The 23,596-nt window shown below is 35.7% G+C and overlaps 4 protein-coding genes across 8 annotated transcripts in view; 1 reads left to right on the forward strand and 3 right to left on the reverse strand.

Annotated features, from left to right (window-relative positions):
* The window catches only part of LOC109108875 (S phase cyclin A-associated protein in the endoplasmic reticulum-like), a 98,933-nt gene extending 97,010 nt beyond the window's left edge, over window positions 1–1,923 (reverse strand). The window contains exon 1 of the mRNA XM_042715923.1: window positions 1,583–1,923. Coding sequence (XP_042571857.1) covers window positions 1,583–1,756 — 174 coding nt within the window. The 5' untranslated portion in view covers window positions 1,757–1,923. The remainder of the gene's footprint in view (window positions 1–1,582) is intronic.
* Window positions 1,924–3,439: 1,516 nt separating this feature from the next.
* On the reverse strand, window positions 3,440–12,429 carry LOC109108874 (CTD small phosphatase-like protein 2-A). Its single transcript, XM_019121982.2, has 13 exons — window positions 12,229–12,429; window positions 9,859–10,067; window positions 9,640–9,778; window positions 9,094–9,240; window positions 8,424–8,642; window positions 8,246–8,333; window positions 8,052–8,163; window positions 7,897–7,983; window positions 7,742–7,804; window positions 6,657–6,736; window positions 6,347–6,473; window positions 6,165–6,260; window positions 3,440–4,705 (listed from the first exon to the last, which is right to left on the reverse strand). Exons 2-13 carry the CDS (start codon window positions 10,042–10,044, stop codon window positions 4,640–4,642), a joined length of 1,410 nt encoding a protein of 469 aa, XP_018977527.1. The 5' UTR covers window positions 10,045–10,067; window positions 12,229–12,429; the 3' UTR covers window positions 3,440–4,639.
* Window positions 12,430–12,618: 189 nt separating this feature from the next.
* Window positions 12,619–19,749, reverse strand: LOC109109435 (sulfide:quinone oxidoreductase, mitochondrial-like). Of its 5 annotated transcripts, none has more exons than XM_042715620.1 (11): window positions 19,531–19,747; window positions 18,849–18,898; window positions 17,789–18,010; window positions 17,150–17,320; window positions 16,711–16,764; window positions 16,065–16,259; window positions 14,999–15,208; window positions 14,728–14,911; window positions 13,751–13,818; window positions 12,998–13,176; window positions 12,619–12,898 (listed from the first exon to the last, which is right to left on the reverse strand). In XM_042715620.1, the coding sequence occupies exons 3-11, from the start codon at window positions 18,002–18,004 to the stop codon at window positions 12,841–12,843; spliced, it is 1,335 nt and encodes a 444-aa protein (XP_042571554.1). In that variant the 5' UTR covers window positions 18,005–18,010; window positions 18,849–18,898; window positions 19,531–19,747; the 3' UTR covers window positions 12,619–12,840. The 5 variants fall into 5 exon arrangements, with proteins under 5 accessions (XP_042571554.1, XP_042571552.1, XP_042571553.1 ...); XM_042715618.1 differs by having other exon boundaries at window positions 18,849–18,897; window positions 19,522–19,747; XM_042715619.1 differs by lacking the exon at window positions 18,849–18,898 and having other exon boundaries at window positions 17,789–18,011.
* A 530-nt stretch (window positions 19,750–20,279) lies between these two features.
* The window catches only part of LOC109054431 (probable phospholipid-transporting ATPase IM), a 36,266-nt gene continuing 32,949 nt past the window's right edge, over window positions 20,280–23,596 (forward strand). The window contains exon 1 of the mRNA XM_042715623.1: window positions 20,280–20,432. Coding sequence (XP_042571557.1) covers window positions 20,413–20,432 — 20 coding nt within the window. The 5' untranslated portion in view covers window positions 20,280–20,412. The remainder of the gene's footprint in view (window positions 20,433–23,596) is intronic.

Below are 23,596 nucleotides of genomic sequence, written 5' to 3' on the forward strand. Positions count from 1 at the left end.
ACTGTTATTTAGTAATATTTAGTGGTCGACCAGTATAGGTTTTTTGACAGCCGATGCCGATATCTTAGAGAGCAGTGCTAATACTATGTACCGTTAATATAATATTTAGTGGTCGACCAGTATAGGTTTTTTGACAGCCGATGCCGATATCTTAGAGAGCAGGGTGGCCGGTGGCAGTCATAAAGCTGATAGATAGATAGATAGATAGATAGATAGATAGATAGATAGATAGATAGATAGATAGATAGATAGATAGATAGATAGATAGATTTTTTTTATTTTGATTAATATTTAAAAAATTTGAACATTTAAAAATGAATTAAAAAAGAAATGGTGTCAAATAAACATACTTGTACTTTAGAAGACAACTTCTTGATTCTGTAATACTAATAAAGTATTTTTCACAAATAAAGAAATATTTAAAATATATAAATAAAAAGGAATTAAACACTGTAAGCAACAGGGCACTCAGTAATCTTGTCAGTTTGTGTGCATTGGGAATTATTTATTTATTTATTTATTTTTTAAATAAAGCCATGGTAACACGCCAAAATGCACACTTCACAAGATCCCACTGGATTCGACGAAGTCTGCAATGTTTGTGTAATTAAATGTTTATTCGACATTCAAAGATTTGTTTAAATGATATAAATGCGTATTTGCTGAATGGTGAGGGTAAACGAGAAAGTATTATAATGTTTGCCTAATAATACATACCTCCTTTGTTTAACAGTTCTGTATTATTAGTAGACAGACTTCTATCTGTATGAGTCAGAACTGTTAAACTGTGAGCGCTGTGTGTGTAGGCGCTGCCGTTCTCAACACCTTCAAAATATAAGTCACATCGGCCAAACAGACATACTTATCGGCCGATGCCCATATAAAAAATAAATTAAAAAACACCAAATATCGGCTTTGGCACTATATATCATCAACCACTAATAATATTATATTGTGTTGTTACTGTTATGTAATGCCAAACAATACGTTGCATTGTATGTGTTATTAAGCTACTTTCTGTTATGTGTCACTGTTGTGTAATGTCACGGTTGCATTTGTATTGTTTATCTGTGACTTGAAGATCCATTGTGGGCTGACAAATTATGATCGACCACAATACTGAATATCTGATGTTACGGAAAACATAAGAAACCTTTCAGGTCACAATAAGACACACAGCATAGCACTAACAAACACACCTCGCAAATACACTGTGTTGCCTCAGGTGTGTGAGAATAATGCACACTATACTACACAATCACATGTGAGTGGATCACACCTGCACAAGCTCATACCCAGACAACATTTCCGTTGACAGATACAGGGTTATAATGGTAACAAAGCAGCATACAGCATACGAAGCGTTCAGAATGACAGCCTGCATCAGAACTTTACCACAGTTGTGTATTGTAGCAACAATAACTGTAGCAACTGTGCTGTTTTGGGGGAAAAGCACCGTTCCCATAGTAACTCTGTAACTGTGACAGCTGCCTGATTCATAAACAGAGAGCGCCTATGATGCCAAAAGATGCTGTCTAGGTAGACAGCTCGCTATGTTTTGAGACAGCTGGGTTTTTGTTACCTTTAGGGCGATGTTGATGGGCGTATTCCTGCCTTTCCCTCCTCCGTGAGATGATCCAGAGCTGTTACTGGCCGATCTGTCTCTGCCGTCCCCGCTCTGACCCAACCTCAGCCCGAGCCGGTGCTGCTGAGCCGCGCCGCGTCGGCGCCCATCGTACCGGCCGTCCTTCGACATGAGCCCGATGTCAAACGAGCGACTTTGAGCGGACGCGTACTTCGCAAGCAGAGGGCGAGAAATTAAACAGGCCTCCTCCTCTTTTACACTGAACGCTCTCGGATCGCACAGAGCGCAGGAGACACTGCGACGCCACCCGCTGGACTGGAGGACCGGACTGATGACGCCGACCTCACCTGCGCGAACCGTCACCATGGTAACCACAGTCCGCGACAGCTCACGCCAAAAGTAAGGTTCCTTAAATAAATAATACATAATTTCAGATGATTTATGTAATTTTAGTTTTTCCTAATACTGAGAACATGTTATGATCGACCACTGACTAACAACACAGAATTAGAAAAACAAACATAAAACTGTAAAATTAGTTTTAACTTTAAACTGAATGGCCCATGCCATATCATATCACAAGTCAATAAGTATCATAATATTATAATCACCACAATATAACAGTTGAATAGTAGATTGCAAATTAACCATAAAATTTCTCATATTTTTTTTTTTTTTTTTAAGAGATAATGTAAATACAAACATTGAATTAGAAAAGTTATTATTTTCGCACTCTGGGCACAAAATTATTTATGATTGTAATGATTTAAATAGGCAAAATGTGATTTTTAGGCCTAAGCCAGTATGTATTTTAATATAAAATATATAGGCTACATAATCTAATCATATACTTATATTATTGTACATATACGAACACTAATATAAATATATATATATAATATAATATAATATAATAATATATATAATTGTGGTGAAGGATTTTTTTTTCCTATATGTACACACACACTTTAAATTTGGTTACTTTCAATTATTAAAAATAATACTTTTTTTATTGTGGTGAAGGATTTTTTTTTCCTGTTTGTAGCTCGATTTTAATTTTCCATTTAAAGCAAGCATTAAAACTACCTTTATTCACTTTTAAATCTAACCATTATATCTACAATTACAAATATATATCCAAGAACTTGACATTTCTTTGAAATTAATTTTAAAATGACAAAACCGTTCAAACAGGTAAGAGTAACAATGCAACTTTCTAATGTGCAAAAACAGCAAATTTAATGTTTCAGTTATGAACTCTTCAGCATGCTGTTTTCAGGGATTAACCACTGTTGTTGTTTTTAATAGTCAAAGCTACATGAAATATATATATGACCATTTCAAGAAAAACACATACATATGAAATTATACATAATCTGAAAAGATCTTAAGATTGTTTTCTTGTTGCTCCATGTGTGCTGCAAAAGCTACACTGAAATACATTCATGACATTTAACAAAGTCCTCCTCATTCACAGACACATCCAATCAAAACACTCATTTCATTCACTGCATTTTTATATTAAAATCTAGATAACAGATGCATTGACAGCATGTTCTTATTCCCAAAACAGAAGCTGCCATCGAGAAAATATTGACTTAAAGCTGCCAGAGGTTAAAATTGACCAGTTCTCTCAAAAACTTGAGACATTGCTATTAAAGATCGCCCCCGAAAAAATCCTAATTTCTCAGTTCAAGTCTCATTTCCTCTTAAACAATAAAAATCATCAGTCATACTGTGATGATGAGCTTATAGTTAGAACTGAAAACATTAACCTGAACAGGATAAAACGAACAAATCAAGGCCACATGATGCTCTCATCTCAAATGACAAAGAAAAACCAATTCCAACAACTCTGGTACATTAAAATCATGTATTAATGTCCATGGAAATAAAAAAACATTGGGGTAACACTGAATGAAACGGAAGGTCTACCCTTCAGAGGTAGGTAGAGCCGTACATGATAATTCCTAAAACAGTTTCTGAAGCAGGAGCGCAGGAGAAGCGGAACGAGGGGGAATATAGCAGAGATGCAGTGATTTAAGCTAGTTCATGTGCTGGTGCCACACTTACCGGACATTTCAGAAAGAGACAAAGCATTCTTTTTTCTCCACAGAAAAGCAATTTAAAGCACATACAGTATTTTACATTTCATCTATACTTGTATATAAAAACAAACTAAGAACAGAAAGTTAAAACCCCAAAATTAGGACTGACATGGATAAATGGTAGTAAGCGGTCAGTAACTGAAAGCCACAACTACAGAGAATCAAGACTGAAATTTATAAATGAGCATTTCTGTTATGTTTTCCATATGGGATGTGACCGGATTTTGGATTACATTTCACCGGATTACGAGAAAAAGCAAGAGCATAACGGATAGGCCATCAAATATACATTAAATCTACAGTAAAAAAAAAAAAAAAAATAATAAAAAGCCAGCTTGTCTATGAAAAAAGACCTTGAACTAAAAAGGAATGCATAATGAATTAAAACCAAAAGGCAAGTCGTGTTTTACAAACTTGACAGGAAAAAATATATATGTACAAATGTTATATATACATATACACACATAGTTGAATGTATATATTCATGTTTTATATATTTATATTCAACAGGTCATTCTCGTTGAAGTAAAAGCCTGTGGCCTGGAAGGGCAGAGGGTCCCACTGAGCACCAAAAGGAGTGACGCAAGTCCACTTCTGCACAGCGCTTTACCTTAAAGTCCAAATCAGGCATGAACTCCACCACAGAACCGAGAGGGACGACCAATCAAGTGTGATCTTCTCGGCCTCGCCTTCGGTTCCATAAATGTGTGTGTGTGTGTATAGAAAACGTATGCATACATCAAGTCATTTGTTTTAAAACATTTGTCCAGAGCCCATCAATCCTCCCTCCCTCCCGCCCCACATAAAAGAACACCTGTGTAGGCAAGTCTGTAGTTAAAATCCTTATGGCAAAGAATTTGTGGTAAATTCTCCTTTCCCCATGGTGTCAATTCCCAACTGCTTAAAAACAGTCAGGTTGGCAAGAAATGTTCTTTCGCTGTGACATTCAGTCCGGGGGTAGAAGGTCATGCAGACGAAATCGCTCTCTTATGTGTGGCCGAACGTCCTCGTTCTGGAACAGAAACACAAACATGCCACGTCAACAAAAACATAGTTGTAAATGACATCTTAGACATAAGCGTAAAATTATTTTGAACATAAAGGTGAAGTGCATAATTTCTGAATCCACATGATGCAGAAATAAACTGTTTATTTATAGCCGACAGTCAAATGTTTTGCCTGATGTAAAAAAAACAAAACAAAAAAACAAACATTAACTAAAAATCACCATCACATAGTCCTTAAAGCGATACTCCATCCCAAAATGAACATTTTGTCATTAATCACTTACCCCCATGTCGTTCCAAACCTGTAAAAGCTTTGTTCTTCTTCAGAACACAATTCAGGAAAGTATGAAAAGCATCGTCAGAATACTCCATCTGCCATCAGTAATTCAACCGTAACGTTATGAAGCGATGAGAATACTTTTTGTAAGCAAAGAAAACAAAAATAACAACTTTATTCATCAATTCCTCTCCTCTGTGTCTCTCCAAATTAGCATAGCGTTTGCTTTCAAACCAAAGCATAAATACACGTAAAAAACGTATCCTTGTGGTGCAGCTGATACTGCTCAGATTTTCCAAAATGTCGCTACGCTGATTTGGAGAGACACAGAGGAGAGGAATTGTTGTATAAAGTTGTTATTTTTGTTTTCTTCAATTACAAAAAGTATTCTAGTCGCTTCACTACGATTGAATCACTGATGGCAGATGGAGTATTCTGACGATGCTTTTCATACTTTACTGGACCTTGACACTGTTATTTATTTGGCAGTCTATGGGACAGTCTCAAGCCTCCCGGTTTTTATCCAAAATATCTTAAATTGTGTTCTAAAGATGAACAAAGCTTTTGCGGGTTTGGAACGACATGGGGGTAAGTGATTAATGACAAAATTTTCATTTTGGGGTGGAGTATCCCTTTAAACTAAGACACTATAATATAAGTAAGTCCCCATAAAATCAAAATTGAAGTTTTCTGGCTTTTAGTATGACTATGTTAGCCTTAAGGTTATCTGTGTGCTCCAAAACAATGACGGAATTTGCATTTACAAGATATAAGCATTCAAAACCCACTGTTTTGATGACATCACCCTGAACTTCAGCTTCTCATCAAACTTTCTGTCCAATCAAATGCTCTCTAGAATACGAATTAGTATTTTCTTTACGGTGAATGACACATAGTGCACTATACAGGGGATAGGGAATGATTAAGACAGTGTAAATATGCTTTCCATTGGGGCGAAAGAAGACCGGTTCGTGCTGTGTCACAGGGTGTGTTTGAGTTATTAAAATAATTTTTTTTTTAATTCTTTTTTTTTTTATTTCTACGAATTAAACTGCAAAGAAATCCTGGATTTTTGCAAATGGCATATATTTTTCTCCAAAGATTAAACTAGTACAGGACAAAGTATTTCTAAAAACAATATCACATAATCCTTCAAAAGCAGCACACAAGAGACAAGACACACGTACCAGTTCTACCAGCTTCTCCAAAAACGGCACCAGCTTTAGGAGCTCATTGTCATTCTTGTCCACAAACCAACTCTCAATGGGGATCCCATTGGAAAGCTGCAATGAGAGGAGCACATCCTGAGCTCTACATACTAATAACTCACCACTTCAATGGAGGTGAAACTCAAGGCGGCTTCACAAACCTGGTAGGCAAAAGCCTGAGGTGAGTTGTCTATGATCACCGTCTTGGAGAGATCTCTCCCGAGGATATTAAGGTCTTTGATGTAGTTGCCTTGGACGCATACGCAGTGTTCGCGAAACAGTCTGTGCCTGAAATACCAGAGGAAAGACATTTTGAGCTTAATACTCACCTTAAACATCTTACAACCTGAGAATCTAGACACACATCTGTTCCCATCACAACTACACACTATTAGTGGAAAGTAAACATGCAGCTTTAATACCATTAAATGTCACTTTTTACATTGAGAGGGCACCTGCTTGAGAACTGACCTGACCAGCTGTTTTTTAGGATCCAGGATGTTCAGCAGCTTGTCAGCATACACCTTCTTGGAAGCAGTAAAGAGGATAATCTGTGGATAATTCAAGGTGATGTCATTAATGCCAGTCATAAGTGAAAGCAGTAGACCACATCACTGGCAGGATGTTCATTAGAGTTAGAAAATAAAAGCAGGACACGAAGGACCAACAACTGAGGACTCTTACGCAATTTTTTTAATTATTACTATTTTTTTTAAATCATTTTTGCAACAAAAATCTATGACTGGTCTAAAACCTGATTTGTCTGAAAACAAAAACGAAACAGACCAGACAGAAAAACAAAACAAAACGTCACTTAGAAATAGCCAGATAACTGGCACCAATCATTGGTTTGAAGTTATGGGAAACGTATTTAACATGTTAATTTAAAAAAAATAAAATAAAAAAAAAGCTTGTTTGATCAACAAGTATGGTAACAGATATAAACTGTTGTAATCTGTTTAAAGTGGAAGGGGTTGCATGCAAAATATGGGACAAAATATTTATTTTTGCCCCTAGACAGAGTTGTTATCATTGACTAAATCTACAAACAATTTTGTGAGCAGAAATAAAGCTAAAATAAAAATAAATGTTGAAAACGTTAAACAATTCATAAATACTGCATTGGCAACAAACTGAAATAGGTTCAAGTTAAAGCACTAAAACTGTTAACTAAAAATAAATAAACTAAAACTGAAATAATAATAAAATCTAAACAATACTACTAAAAAAAAAAAAAAACACAAACTACTAAAAAAGGAAAGCACATAACAAAATTACTTAAAATTAAACGATTCAAACCATTAAAAAAAATCTATAATAATACATAAATAATTTAACACTTTTCAAAATGAATCCAACCAGTTCAACAGATTGTAGTGCTTGATGTGCCATTTTTTGTTAGATAATAACACATTTTATTGGATTTGTGCCTTTATTCCAATAATAAAATTACACATTAATTTCACAATAACCTCAAAAATAAATAAAATGATTTAAATAAACATGCCAGCTGCATTATGGTATTAAAAACAAACCAAAAAAAAAAAAAAACTCACCTCATAAATTTGAGACATGCGTTCCAGGAATTCTCTAAAGAATGGTCGTAACCGGACATACACCTTTAGCAATAAGACAGCAAATCACTGTTAGAAGTACAAACAAACCTGTGAAAAAAAGTCCAAAATTCGAATCACTGAGATTGTTTTTGTACCTGGTAGATGACATCTTGGAAAAGCACAGGGAAGGTCAAGGCTGCATCCTCCAATTCATTCAGGCTGCAGTGGACCAAAGTCTCATCCTAAGATAAAACAGCACCTTAATATTTGCATCAAAAACAGCTAAGACTAGTGATGGATGGCAGCTTACCAGATCCAGGACGAGAGAGAACTCAGGTGTGCTCCTGGTTTTCAGAGGGAGTGCAGGCTTACGGGTGAGCTGCTCTTCAGACAAGGGTGGCACGTGTTTGATGAAGAAATAACTGGAAGACAGAGGCAAGTTAGCACTCAAGCATGTGGCTATACTGAGGTTATTTAGACAAAGTGTGTTGAAATTTGGCTCACGGGTCAAAAACTTCCCAGTCCTCTTCGTAAGTCCCTTCCGCTGGAGGTGATGGCGGGACATCCGGATAACTGCTGTTGGATCCTACGGCTAACCGAGAGATAAAATATGAGGATTATCACCTTTAAAAAGTGGTACAGCTAAAAAAAAAAAATTATAAAACACATGCCAGGCACTCACCAGTTAGGGGTGGCATATCAGCCTCTGTGACGATCTCTCCTTCCTCTACCGATGTGTCTATGTGAGGCAGCGGTCTAGGGTTCGGTGCGGGGTCAAAGGTCAGATCTCGGCCATCTGTGGTAGTGCTGGTCGGGGTTTCCTCGAGCTGCTCCATATCCAGCTGCTTCACGATCTCCTCAGCCTCCACCGCCTGCCCCGGGGAATCTGAGCCCGCCGTAGCTGGAGGACAAGAGAGAGAGTCAGTTTAACAGTGTGATGATATCAGAAAGTGCTCAGAATTAACAAAAAAACACTGCAATTTTGCAGGTAGATACATTGATCTGGTCACTGGTTTCAGATAAGATGGCTCCACCTGAACCTGAGGGTCTCAGCCAGCAGTTGCTCTAGCTCAGGCTGCTTTAGCTCAGAAATGCTGCAATTTGACATTTTAATTCTGCTATATTAAGATAAAATGTTGTCCAAATTGATGTTCAAGTGCTATTATTGCTGTAACTTATTAAATTAGCCAGCATTAAATCAGTACTGATTATTTGGCAAGTCTTAAACACATTGTCGTATATCAAAAGGTCTGAAGAGGCGGAACTAACTACATTTTATTATGACATCAATATCTCCGTGTCATTTAGGTGCATACATTCATCAGCTGACAAGTGAGATCACAGTCCCTTACAGTTTTTGTTGGCGGGTGAGAAGAAGCTAAAAACAGGAGAGAAGATGGTTCCCAAGAGGGTGGTGCGGGGTGGACTGCTCAGAGTTTCCGTCTGCACCTCCAGCTTCCCGTTGGGCTTCACTGGTTTACTCTGACCTGTCATGGTATCTGAGCAGAAGAAAATGAGAAACAATCAACACCAAGAGAACGCTGCCAGTCGGCACAACTACTCACAACAATGTTTAATTCACATATCTAAAGTTTATCCCAAGATTTTATCACCAATTACTCACCCTCAAGCCTGTATGAGTTTCTTTCTTCTGGTGAGCACAAAAGAAGATATTTTGAAGAACGTTGGTAACCAAACAGTTGACTTTAGCCTTCTTTACAAACGATGGAAGTCAATGCTACTAGCAGCTGTTTGGTTACATTATTCTTCAAAATACTTTCTTTTGTGCTCAGCAACTGAAAAAAAATTCATACAGGTCTGGAACAAATTCATTTTTGAATGAAGTATCCCTTTAAAGGAGCAGTAGCCTGATTAAATGTGAGGGTCAGCAGGCTTACCTCCATTGACGGGGCCTTTCCTGCGGGTTCTGGGGTTTGCTCTGCTGGGCAGGTTCCCACCGGTCGGAGTGGATGTGATCAGATTACTGTCCGAATCGCAGTCTACACGGCTTCTCTTAGCAGGAGTGCACTGCTCCACCTGACATTAAGAAACACAGCTGAAACCAAACCACTTTTTTACTCCACAAAGTCATCTCAAACACAAGTTCAGATCCCAACCTTGACAGCATTGCCTCTGATGAACCGTTTTATGGTGGAGAAAATGCCCGTGTCTCGCTTCTGCATCTTGGCGTCTTCGGCGGACAGAGTGTGTTCCACCTCGGAGTGCTTCCTCTTGGTCTTAGCGGTCCGGGCGGACGGGGTGGCGCTCCGCTGCTGAGATGCCTTACGCACTCTCAGCCTCATTGTTCCAATAGTCACATGTAAGACTGGGAAAGACACAAACAGTTAAACAACCATTTAAAAAAAAAAAAGAGACAGAGAGCTGAAAGTTTCGTCACCGCTACATTAATAACACTGAATGCAACACATTCAGCTGCCCACACGGCTCTTGAGGAATTCCATTGCGGAGATCAGTCATGGAAACTCAAGGAAAACAATCGGATCTGTCCCCTGGTGCCACTGACAAGAAAGGTCTCCACAGCACCCTACGGGCTTTCTTTGAGAGTGCCAAAAAAGACGGGGAAATCATCACCCACTCAATGATGAATTACATCACCGTAAACTATTGATTATGATGGGCTAAACCTGATTGCAAACCTTGACACAGATGCTCTTGCGAATGGGATTTGTGAGATTAACTACTTGGAATAGATGTTCAGTGATAAATTTTGGAATTAATGTAGTGAACAATCACATGCTCCAACAAGTTCAATGGTGATGTTTATGTAGGCAACAAGACTCAAATCCGGCTTAATTGTTCTCTGCCTCCTCTTCACTATCCTATCAATAAAAATGGCAAAAAAATACTGGTATGCAATTACGACTTTGCATTAAGAATTTAAATAAAATAATAATTTACTAAAATATGAAATATTCTAAAGACACAAGAATCCAAAAGGACAATAAAGTTGTGTGTTTGTCTAGATCAAGGTTTCCCAGACAGGGAAAAGTTAATAATTATACTACAGGAAAAATTTTATTAATGTGATTATCAAATCAAAGGCTGCAATCTAATTAAGAAACTGTATCGTCTTATGCACTGCATGTTTCAAAGCAAAGCGCAGGCACTTGTTCACATAAGCAGCTCGTGATCGAGTGTATTCAGAAAGCATCACAGTGAATGTAGCAAAAAAATACAACAAACATTTGCAGACACATTTCATACACATACTCTATGAATACCTTAATAACAACAAAATAACAAAAAAATAATACAAAAATAACAACAATTTAAAAAAAAATGTCAAAAATATTTTACATTTATTTTACAGTACAAATGTAATTTACAGTATGCTAATATTTTTGTCTTTATTATTTTTTTTAATAACCAAAAGGAGGTGAGTCCGCTTTAAAGTCCAGCTACAAAGTAAAAAAACAACAATCCATTTACTCTCATGTCATGTGACCATTAATCAAGATTAATATGCAAATGCATCATTAAATTACTTTCATAAAAAGCTATTAACATCAAAAATGTAAGATGCACATGCTGTTCTAATACATCCAGAAAAAAAATACATACATCTTTAATATTTTAAATCTTTACAATGAATTATCTACAATAATAACTAACACAATTAAAAAATATAAACTACTGAAAGTCCGTTCTACATGCATAACGATGAGAATTAAATAGAGAAATATGAGAACAGTGATCTTAAAGGTTTCGTGTTTGTTTCATAAATGCATTGGTATGTGCAGCAGATAAACTAGTGAAAGTCCTCGGATGTGTCTGAAGTGGGCGGGGGTGAATCATGCCTCCTTCAAAGCCCGCTTTGCTTGTTCAATCTAAACAAATGTAGCTTGCCATTGGCCTGTCGATAATGTGTAGCACATTCCCGTGCTGTAAAACTCCTTATACTCTCCAGCCAACACAACACACCACTGAAAACACGAGTTACTTCAGTATTTGTTGTCAGTTCGCGCCTTCGAGCTAAACATCATTGAGCTAAAAATGGTCGCTCGCAAGTTAGCAAGCCAACTGGACAGTGGTTTTGACATCAAAACAATAAAATCGCCAACTGCAGTCGCAGGTGAAATTGGCCAACCGACTTCGAGCTACCCACGCCAGTTTTTTCATCTTAATAGCACATTTTATTTTGAGGGGAATATTTGAGTCCGAGGGGTTTTAATGTCAGCGGCTAACGCTAACCGATGACTTGTTACCCGCGCGCCAGCCTTTTTATACAGTAAACACGCTTTGGAAAACGACAAAGAAACGTTTTTATTTATTTATCCTATGGTGTTTTATTTATAAATCAATATTTGTTTAAATGCGATACAAACATTAGCGCAGCGCCGTCTTCTTCTGCAGGAAGAGCGCGTTCTCACAGACGGAGGGGGCAAGTCGTGAAGACGCGAGATTTCAAAGCACTGCGACCGTGGCGTACGGTTACAAATTCATTTTCGCATGTATGCGATACTTACGTGCCAAGGGTCGCAACGGCACGATCCGGAGATGGTTGTGGATCTGGCTGAAGCGGCCCGTCCGTCACTTCTCCTCTCCGCTGAGCGCGAGTCACAGAACGACAGATGAATCTGCTACAGCTGCTAGGGACGCCATTTCCCGCCTCCTCTCAGAGCGATTTTTGCGAAGGACCCGGATGACGCCGTACACTACCGCGCATGCGCACAGATTCTGAAGGAAGGCGGCGGTGAGGTGTAGTGGGGTATCTATCTATCTATCTATCTATCTATCTATCTATCTATCTAAAGAGTCAAAATACAGACTTCACGAAGAAAATGTAATTTATTTTATATAAATAAATTAAAATTCAAAAAGAAAAATACAAAAAAATTAATAAGAAAAAGTAGAAATTCATAAATAAAAAGAACTTAATGAACAAAATAACATGGATTATGTCATCGCCAAAATTATTCTATAGCACTGTAACTAGAATTTATTCAAAACTAGCAAACTATATTTTAAAGCAGGCATCTCTGGATATTCATGTTAAGCAAATTAAGCACTATCAAAGAAAATTATGTTATTAATGAGAAAGAATACATTGTTGCTTTGTTCCCAAATATCGGTCTGTTCTATTTCATTCCCAAATGCATGATGGTCCGGTATGGTCCTGGGCCTCCCCAAAGTCCCTTAATATGAAAAAGAAAAACAAAATAGGAAGAGAAAAAAATGAATATCTGGCTTGCGATCAGAAGAGTAAGATCTGCTCAGTACACGATCGGGACTCACTTGAGAAGTCCATGCCAGTACAAATGAGGCATGATATCAGCTTTCATGTGGTACATGACCCTGCTCTCTTTGCTCTGGTCCACAGGGAAGGTCTCCAGCGGCTGCCCGTCATAATCAAATTCGGCCAAGATCACTGTGTTGTAGCTTGTAACCAGAGGGCAGGAGGTGTAGCCATCATACTGCAACATACACAAAACAATTAGTATATTAGGAATGAGCATTTTGCTTATTCTGAATGATTCTTTTTTATGATTTAATATTTTTATCATTTATATATTATCAACTATGTATTTTCATTATGTAGTATATCTGTAATTTAATTTATGAATGTATGTTTGTATTATTTATGTACATATGAATGTACTTGATACTTTTTTTTGTGTAGTGATATTAAAAAAAATGGCTATTTTTGGAATAGCATGCCATCATACTACCTGTAATATTTCTGGTATAGGCATTCATAATGTGCGTACTATTAATATTTTCTGTATGTATAGGACAAGCACACGACCCACTGTATCACAATTGCCAAACTGTTCAGTATACAACACACTGAGTTCCCTGTTTATTAAAATTTAGTTTTTCAAAATAACTTTATAATAGAACTGAATGCAGAATGTGCTTTTTTTCCCTAATTTAATAGGAAAGTAGAGGGCAGCAAGTGCAAATGATCAAGTGATATTTGGAGGAGAAAACAGCTTAGCACTTCTATAGTGGTAAACCACATTCATGTTTATCCTTAAACATACTTACTGTCTTATCCGGCGTCTGTTTCTTCAGGATTCTGCTGACAGTTCGGTCGAGTACTGCAGACTGAGCAGCTGTAGAAGATTATAGTCACAGATGATTTTCCTGGTCATCCCATTTCAGTAAAAAAGACACCAACAGCTCTCTCTAGAAAATCAGCTTGGTGAATGGGAAAGTAACTACTAATTAATGGTGGAAAACGACTAAAACAGGTTCTAGACCTGTCTAATGAGTAGGGATGTAACGATTCACTCAAGTAACGATTCAGTTCGATTCATGATTGCATCTTTTGTTGCTTTGGATAAAAGTCTATCTATCTATCTATCTATCTATCTATCTATCTATCTATCTATCTATCTATCTATCTATCTATCTATCTATCTATCAAAAATAACAAAACTAAACTGAAACGTTAAAACAAGCCTCAAATCAAATAAATAACACAAATAAAATAAATCTCTTCATAAACAAAATAAGGCATAAACAAAACAGAATGGTTTGATTTCAGTTTTGTGAAACTACATAAAAAATATCTGCATGAAACAGAAACAGCAGAGGAGTTGAACGAGACGCAGATTCACTCTCTGCCAGTAGGTGGTGCTTAAAGCGTTTCCTTGGTTTCCGCTGTAAACAAAGCAGCGCTGCACTTATGAACTTTAATATGCATTATACAGAGGCAAGATGAAAAGGAAAAATACCATCTTAACTTTTCTAAAGACCGTAAGTTCCCCTCAGACATGCATTCATATAAACTCCTACCAGTAATTGAATCGCGATTTGTTTAGCATTTCAACCGATTTGAATCGACACATATTTGAATCGATTTTCAACCGGCTTGCGGTTAATCGTTGCATCCCTACTAATGATGAGTACTGACATTTAGGAAGGAAAGGTTTAATGAGCAGAGAATTATCTTGTTCTCCCTTCCCAGAAAAATCCACAACCATTTTGGATTTAAAGAATCATTTTTTTCAGTGTTTTACCTACTGCTGCTGCAGTTTTGGATGTGGGTAGATTGGTGCAGTCTCCGATACCAAATACATTGGCGTAAGTCTTATGCTGAAGGGTGCTCTTATTTACATCCAGCCAGCCGGCCTCATCGTCCAGTGAGGACCCTTTCAGCACTGCAGGTGGTCCCATCGGAGGAGTAACGTGGATCATGTCATACTATTGCCAAGATGAAGGGTATGTAAGACACTCGAACTACAGCAAACAGAACAAAATATGTTTTTTGTCGAATTTAACAGTGGCAACCTTGTAAACCTCCGTCTCCCCAGGTTTGTCCAGATTCTCAAAAACAGCTTCCTGTTTGTCGGCCCTGACCTCGATGAGGTTGTGCCTGAGGTTTACATTAAGGTCCCGCTTCTTCACAATCTCCCACAAGGCATCGGCGTATTTCTTGACGCCAAACAGCACTGGTAAGGAGGTGTTATAAATAATGTTGGCTTTGGACCTTTTTCCTGTCTAAAAAAAGAAAAGAAAAAAACTCTTTGAGTATTATTGAGTTGTAAATCTACTATAACTATACAATTTTAAAACTACTATACCTAAACAATACCAAAACCATTTAACAAAACAATCAACCATAAACAAAATCACTCCAAGCTACTTTAAATAATATCATGGTATTACCATGGTATGCGAACAAAAACATGGTTTTACCATGATATATGCCCCATAAACATGCAATTAGCCTTTTTCATGTCAACACAACATGGTATTGCATGAACAAAACACAAAGTATAACGATGGTAACATGATACAGAATAAAAAACATGGTAATAACCACTATATACTGACAACAAAAAAATGTATTATCATGGTACATGTGCAAAATACATGTATTAACAATAAAAAATGACAAAAAACAAAAAACATGGTATTACCCTTGTTTCTGTCCACAAAGTATGGTATTATCATGGTACATACATGGTATTACCATGATATATGGACAAAAAACATGGTATCACCCTTGTTCGTGTCCACAAAACATGGTATTGCCATGATACATGTCCAAAACAAAGTGTCACCATGATATATGCCCCAAAAACATGGTCTTACCCTTGTTTGTGTCCACAAACATAGTATTACCATGGTATATTTCCAAAATACATATTTTTTGTTTTTTTTTACTATATGCTCAAAAACCAGGTTAAATCATGACATACAGTATATAGTCCAAAAATCATGGTATTACCATCATACATGTCCAAAAAATGTTCTAATAACATGATATTTTTGTAAGTGTATAAATAAAAGGTGATTATTCATGCACATACTGTAGTCCATCATGTTTGTAACCATGGTTTGGGGATTTCACCTTTCTCAGGAAGGCATCAGAGAGGTACATGATTTTCTGAGGAGCTCCTGCACATTTGACGGGAGTGTTTGGGAAGGTGAACAAAGCATTGCCCTCCTTAAAGTTCTTCAAGGCATTCCATGTCTTTTCCACTGTTTCCACAGAGTAGTTTGAACCGATTTTGGGATGTTCAAACCCTTCGGGCAGGCCCTTGATCTGTAATAAGCAAAAGGAAATCAACTTTAAGAAAAGAAACCCATCAAACATCACACTTGAAATTGTTAACTCAGGATCATTTTTAACTTTGGTTTTATTAATTCAGAGTTATCGTGTTCAGGTACAGTTTCATATTTCTGTGCATATACAGTGTCATGTCAGGTATGACCATAAAATCCAAACATACAACAAAGTTTTAAATTTTATTTAACTTGAACTTTGGTATTAAGTCTGAGAGACAAATGGAACTAACATGACATGATGATTGGAAAATTCGTCTGAATGGATATGGCAATAACACCACACCCATACTGTGTCAATAATAAAACTGCAAAAGCCAAGAATGCTTCCTCTTAATCAAAGCATTCACTACATACAGTTAAGATTTCACATCATGCATATGAAAGTGGAAAACTAGCAATTTGGTCTATTAATGCCATTCATAACATACCTTTTCATAGTGCAGCTCAAGGCCAAGAGCTACAATCAGATAATCATAGGAAATCTGAGAGAAGAAAAAAAGACAAAAATCACATGCTAAAAAAAACTAAAGCTGGGTTAAGTTAGATTTAAGTGAGCTTTCCAGATCATATGGCAACTAAACAATAATAACGTTATTTCGGATATTCCTTCCAGTTTCGCAACATGTTCATGATACTCCATATCACGCTTCATATCAGCTATGATTACTTTATAATGACACACCTTCATGGTTAAATATAATCTACAATGTCATATTACGCAACATTTCTGACACCACTAAATTTCCCAGCAATTTCAAAACACTTTTCAAAACTCTTTTCTATACTAACCCTATGCAGAAAAGCACAGTTCTTTCACAACACTTGATATTCTGAGACACATTAATAGCTAAATATCAACCTAAATACCTTTTTCCCAGAGTCTGTGTGGACAGTGTTGTTCTCAGGATTTAATTCTGCCACTTTGGACTTGACCCACGTCACCCCTGATGGAATCACGCTCGCTGTTGGTCGCCCAGAGGATGCAACATTTTTGGACCCTGCGCCAACTAACGTCCATATCGGCTGATAGTAATGCATCTGGAATCAAAAGTGCATTAGATGTAATGTTGAACATTGAGGAAACAAAAAAAAACGATGAACCTCTAAATATCAAAACTTTGGGGTCAGTAAGATTTTTTTAATATTAATGAAATGCGTCTCTCTTGCTCACTGCATTTATTTGATATAAAATACAGTAAAATATTTTTTCCTAGTTTAATACATTTTAAAATGTAATTTATTTCTATGATGCAAAGCTGAATTTTTAGCAGCTATTACTCCAGTCTACAGTGTTACATGATGCTTCAGTGCAAAAACAAAAAAAAACCTTAAAGACCCCAAAACATTTGAATGGTAGTGTACATGTCCATACAGTGAACACTAAGCAGGAACTTGTTAAACCTGAATCCCAGCATGTGACGCACGTACGTGATGCCTCAAGAACAGCCAGGCACAATAGGGGTCTCTTAAAGGGGAAGTTCAGCTATAAATACTGCTGCAGCATACCTCACTAGGCTCCACGATGGCCACGTTTTCTGCTCCGACCTTTCTTTTCATGCGTGCGGCCATCGTTATGCCACCGCTCCCACCACCGAGCACGAGGACTTTGTAGTGGTCCTTAGAGGCCAGCCCAGAGCTGGTGTGAATATGTGAGTTAATGACAGAGAAGACTCTGGAGTAATGCCTGGACAGCAGCAGCTGTTGGTGCAGTTGTCCTGCCATGGTGGCCTGCCAAGGGAAATATGCAAACAAGTTATAGCCAAAAATAATCTTTTGCAATGACCACAGTGCGTAATAAAGACTGTATATAGATACAGTTGTGTTAAAAATATATATATTTTTAGATTATTTTACACTTTCTGCCATGGGATAAAAAAAAGTTAATAGCGACTTATCTAATAATTCTGACTTTTTATGGCAGTGCAGAGAATAAAGTCAGAATTGTGAGATATAAACTCGATTACAATGACTTTTGTCTTCTTGCAATTCTGAATAAATTCGGAAGTTCCACTCAAAAAAAAAAAGAAAAGGGTCTGGATTGTGAAATAAAAGTTCCAGTTATGTTTATTTTTATCCCATGGTTGAAACAAGCTTGCATAGTTATGAGTGGCAGACCAGACCAGACAAGTTGGTTAACCAAGGCTGCTGATTTTTCTCTTTCAAAAAAAAAAACAAAAAACAAAAAAAGAGTAATTTTTCACACCAACGGCAAAACAAGCACAGACGAACAAACTGCCGTGTGAAAGAAATTTATTAAATGAAAAATACAAATATTAATCAGGATGAACTCTAATATAATAATAAAAAAATAGGAACACATCATCAAAGACAGCACATAAATATGAAGACCTGTACACGACATGTAAGACAGATATATAAAGGCCTTAAAACTTTAGTGAGGTTGTGATGAAATTTTCTCAAAAGCCCTTTTTTGTTGTTCCCCAAATCATCTCAAGACAATTGTGTAATCTAGCCTACTTGAAATATAATAAAATTGCAAACGCACTTTAATCTTAAAAATAATAGGCAGCGTTTAGAGATCTTATGTTTGCATGTATCTACTCGCCTTTTCTTTTCAGAACTGTCCTCTGTGTGTTGAAAGAGAGTCTCCGGGTCTGTTTGATGAAACACGGTGGGACACAGTCAAAAACATCTCCTATCATTCCTACACAGCACACCTGACAGACAGTCAGACTAAAGCTGAGTCATGATACCTGGCATTTTGTGTGGATGTGGCTCAAAACCTATTGAGCTGTCTACCTAGGCAACATGCTGGGCTTCATTGTGTATCACAGTCTACTAGTCAGCAGTTTTTTTTTAATCTCAAACCCTGGTGAACAGTCCCCCTAGGCATTTTGGCATCATTTTGTCTAATAATTTAGCTTACAGCTTATCAATACAGGCAGGCAAACGCCCCAAAATGCTGTCTAGCTAGCTAGTTGTAAAGAAGGATATTGCATGACAATACACACCCTTCTTGACTTTAATCTCCAACAATAACAAATAAGCATGGACGTACGGCTGACTACATAATACCTTTGACGCCTGCGATTATTATTTTTACATTTCTAGTTTGCTGCACGCAGTGGGCTAACGTTACATGCGTAGTCTTATTGTAAATAGAGAGCTGCGTATAATATGCACCATATTACAATGAATAATTTCCCTATGCACGGTATAACAGCAAATCTTTATTTCTGACACATCACACACTGAATCGAAGTGAAACGAGGTCTTACCAGCGACAGAGCTGTAACTCTCGCGCGTGTTACAGTACAGCTGCGGTTTGGTTTCCTGGTTCAGCTCTGTTTGACGTCAGTGACGCAATTCGGTCAGTCGTGCAATTTCATAACTCTCTATCTATTCTTATTATGATTTTATAGCCCCCCCCACGCATGTTTTTAGGGTAGTACGTTCATACGTAAGAACTTTGCACGCACGTACAGTAGCTACAAGCGAGCACAAGTTCATTTCACGCCGCAGGAATCGTCCAGAAGATGTCGCCAATGCATTTCCCTTAAAGCTGCTGCATTATTATCAGATATTACATGAATTATTACAGCCAGCTGAACACAAATAAAACAACATAATCTCAATTAAACATGCTAATGTATTTAATCTAAGATGGATTACGGTATTTGTTGTTACAATTGTAATAAATCCACACAGTTCTATTTTTACACAGAACCAAAAAAGTAACGCGTCACACGAATTCTACTTTATTTAAATACTCGGAGTTACGTTGGTTTTAATTTAACAGTAAAATAAACAAAAACAAAAAAAACAAATACATCAAAATATTATATAAATATATATATAATATATTTTTTATTTCTTTCTTCTTGTTTTGCGCTGTAACCTTCTGTAATAACGGCCATATCGCGCGTGCTTGACAGTGCTCGTTCTCTAATAATATATATATATAATATATTTTTTATTTCTTTCTTCTTGTTTTGCGCTGTAACCTTCTGTAATAACGGCCGTTTGTGCGCGTGCGCGCGTGCTTGACAGTGCTCGTGCGCGAGTGAACAGGAGGGAGATTTAGGCAAGTGTCTGGTGTTTTCTTTTCTCGTCTTAATTTCTTATGGCGGTGTTACTCCACCCTGTCTCCGTAGCAGAGCCATAGATGAATGGATGGAGCATGTTTTCGGTAAGCGTCTGTTGTTTATGATGGATCGTTGTATTGATAGAGCGCAATTATGAGCGATGAGCGTCACAGCATTATGACTGTTTGTCGGTGGGATAGTATTGCCTTATTATTGCATTCTGTAGCAAATCATATATATATAGATATATAGATATATATATAGATATATAGATATATATATAGATATATATATATATAGATATATGTCCATTTCTTGTAATAATCGATCTTATTTTACATCCACTGTATGTGCCACTTAAGGCTTTCCGTTATTGGGGATTACAGATTAGATTTTTTTTTTTTGTCTATTTGGACATCAAATAATTTAACAGATAGTGTATTGCAATGAAAAACATTCTAAATATAATCACTACAATGAATTAAACACTGCAAATAAATATAAAATGTAAGTATAATTGAGTTATATTAAAATATATTATATTTAACATTTGATATTGAATTTAATTGTCGTTATATATCTATTGTAATATGCATATGCAACTATATAATAATAATAATTGTTGTTGTTGTTTTAAAGATATTTATTATATGTTCATATAACAATACATTTGGGTAAAATTTTATTTATTGTGTTTTAAAATATATCATATTACACTATAGATATATTTATTTATTGTGTTTTAAAATATATTTTTAGTGTAATATAATATTAATTCAAAACAAAAAAAACAAAAAAAAATAAAAAATAATATATTATAATAATATATAAGTAACAACAGCAATAATGATGCTAATTATTATATTAACGTATTATATTACATTAATAATAGTATTATATAACAATAGATTTAGGTTATAATTATAGATTAATATATTTTATTTAAATAATAATGGATCTAGTTTAATTTGTTTGTTGGCTGTTCATAATTATATAACAACAATAATACAAATAATAATAATAATTATTATTATTTAAAATTTAATTATTGTGTATACTTATATAACAATATATGTAGGTAAAATTATTAATAAAATATATTTAATATTTTTTATTTGTTTTATTCAATTAAAAAATATAATATAATTAATAAATATAATACATTTAATAATATTTGTTCCTTTGGCATGTGTTATGTATGGATCCATATTTGTTAGCCTATAATTTAATTCCATAGTATTTTCTAATATTGTATTCTATACGTTCATTCCCTGGCAGGTTTATTGGTAGAGTATATGACTGTCAATATATGAGAGTCTGTAAATTCTCAGTCATATCTGGACACAAAAAATCTATACAAATAATCATTAATACGATTACAAAAATCAAATACCAAAAATTAAATAAAATTAAATATAAAAAATTACACGTAAACGTACTCTTAAATCAAACTCATGATTACATATTATTAATACAATAAATAATCCATAATTTATTGATTCTCCCTAATTCCTCTTGTTCATCTTTTAAATGCTTATATACACTCAGAAGGTCTTCCAGTTCTGTGTTTACATTTACATTTACATTTAGTCATTTAGCAGACGCTTTTATCCAAAGCGACTTACAAATGAGGACAATGGAGGCAATCAAAAACAACAAAAGAGCAATGATATATAAGTGCTATAACAAGTCTCAGTTAGCCTAAACGCAGTACACGTAGTAAGGACTTTTAAATAATATAATAAATAAAAAGAAAAAATATATAATAAATCAAAAGAAAACAAAAAGGATAGAGAGGTCTTTTTTTTTATAAAAAAAATAGATAGAATACAAAAAGATTAGAAAGGTTTTTTTTTTTTTAAATATAATAAAAAAAAATAAAAAAAAAACCACAGAATCAAATAAAGATCTAAGAAAATTCACACAAACAGATTCAACAAGACAGCTAACCACGAAGAAACTAAAGCACAGAAGGTCTTCCAGTTCTGTGGACATTCACACAGAGACCAGTCGTTAGTCAGGTGGCCACACAGCATTTGACCACAGGATTTACAAAAACCATTTCAGGTTTAAGAAGTTTTTCAACTACTGATGTACCCATTAAATATTAATGATCACTTCTTGTCTTTGTAAGGCTTTTGCCTTTCAAACACATTAAAATTCACAAATTGACATTATTTCTTTTTCGTCATCTGAACCTCTTTCATCTAGGCTACTGTATTTACTTGAAGTACCCCTGAGATTTTAAAATAAATATTTTAATAACTAAGTATCACATTTGCATGTTCACGGTTCACATGACATCTGGGTAAACAAATAAAATATTAAATTTTTTTAGTAAGTGTTTTTTTTTTTGATTCATGTTATAATAAAATATATATTTTAAACAAACAATTTAATTTAATTCAACAATTATATAATTTAAATAATTATTAGCTTTTCATTAAACTCACAAACCCCAGTTTGGAAAACCTTGACATAATGTAAGGTTTAATGCACATCATGTTGTTAATTTAATTCGATCTCATGAAAGTGCGTATAAATAGTTGGGCAGGTTTAGGATTGTGGGGTAGATGTGTGTAATAAAAAAAGGTAATTGGCGTGCATATGCTACGCGATGGGCAGGTTTAGGATTGTGGGGTAGATGTGTGTCATATGTACAGGAAAGTGCGTATCATATGCACGCCAACAAATTTCGTATCATATCCACGCGAAAACTGTGTATTATGTGCACGCCAAACACATGCGTATCATATGCACGCCAAAGTCCATTTTTGCGTTTCAATACCACAAGTTTTCGTTTTTATTTGGCGTACTATTTACACGCATTTTCATGAGACTTGGCTCATTAATTACAAGGAATGGAATATATTTTCTTACTCTTTGTATTTTTATATCAATATAGTGCAAGATTATCTGTCAAAAGTAATCTAAAAGTAATTAAAAAGTAGGCTGATTAGATTACCTAAAATGTAATGGATTAGGTTACTAACTACAAATTTGTCATGTAATTTGGCATCAGTAATGGACTACAATTTGTAAGTAATCTACCCAGCTCTTTGGGTGTCACAGTATGTCATATGCCTCCACTGCTTTTGGACATTCAGTGTCGATTCCCATTAAACCATTGGTGCTGGAGTAGCCAATATATATGTGTGTGTGTGTGTGTGATATTAAAAAAGGAAGGCATTCAAAGTGTGTGCTGGGGTCTTCCAAGTCACGTTTATTTTCAACAAACCTTCCCACACACTAAAACAGGGAAGCTTAC

The sequence above is a fragment of the Cyprinus carpio genome, chromosome A25, assembly GCF_018340385.1.
Source record: "Cyprinus carpio isolate SPL01 chromosome A25, ASM1834038v1, whole genome shotgun sequence".
Classification (NCBI taxonomy): Eukaryota; Metazoa; Chordata; class Actinopteri; order Cypriniformes; family Cyprinidae; genus Cyprinus; species Cyprinus carpio.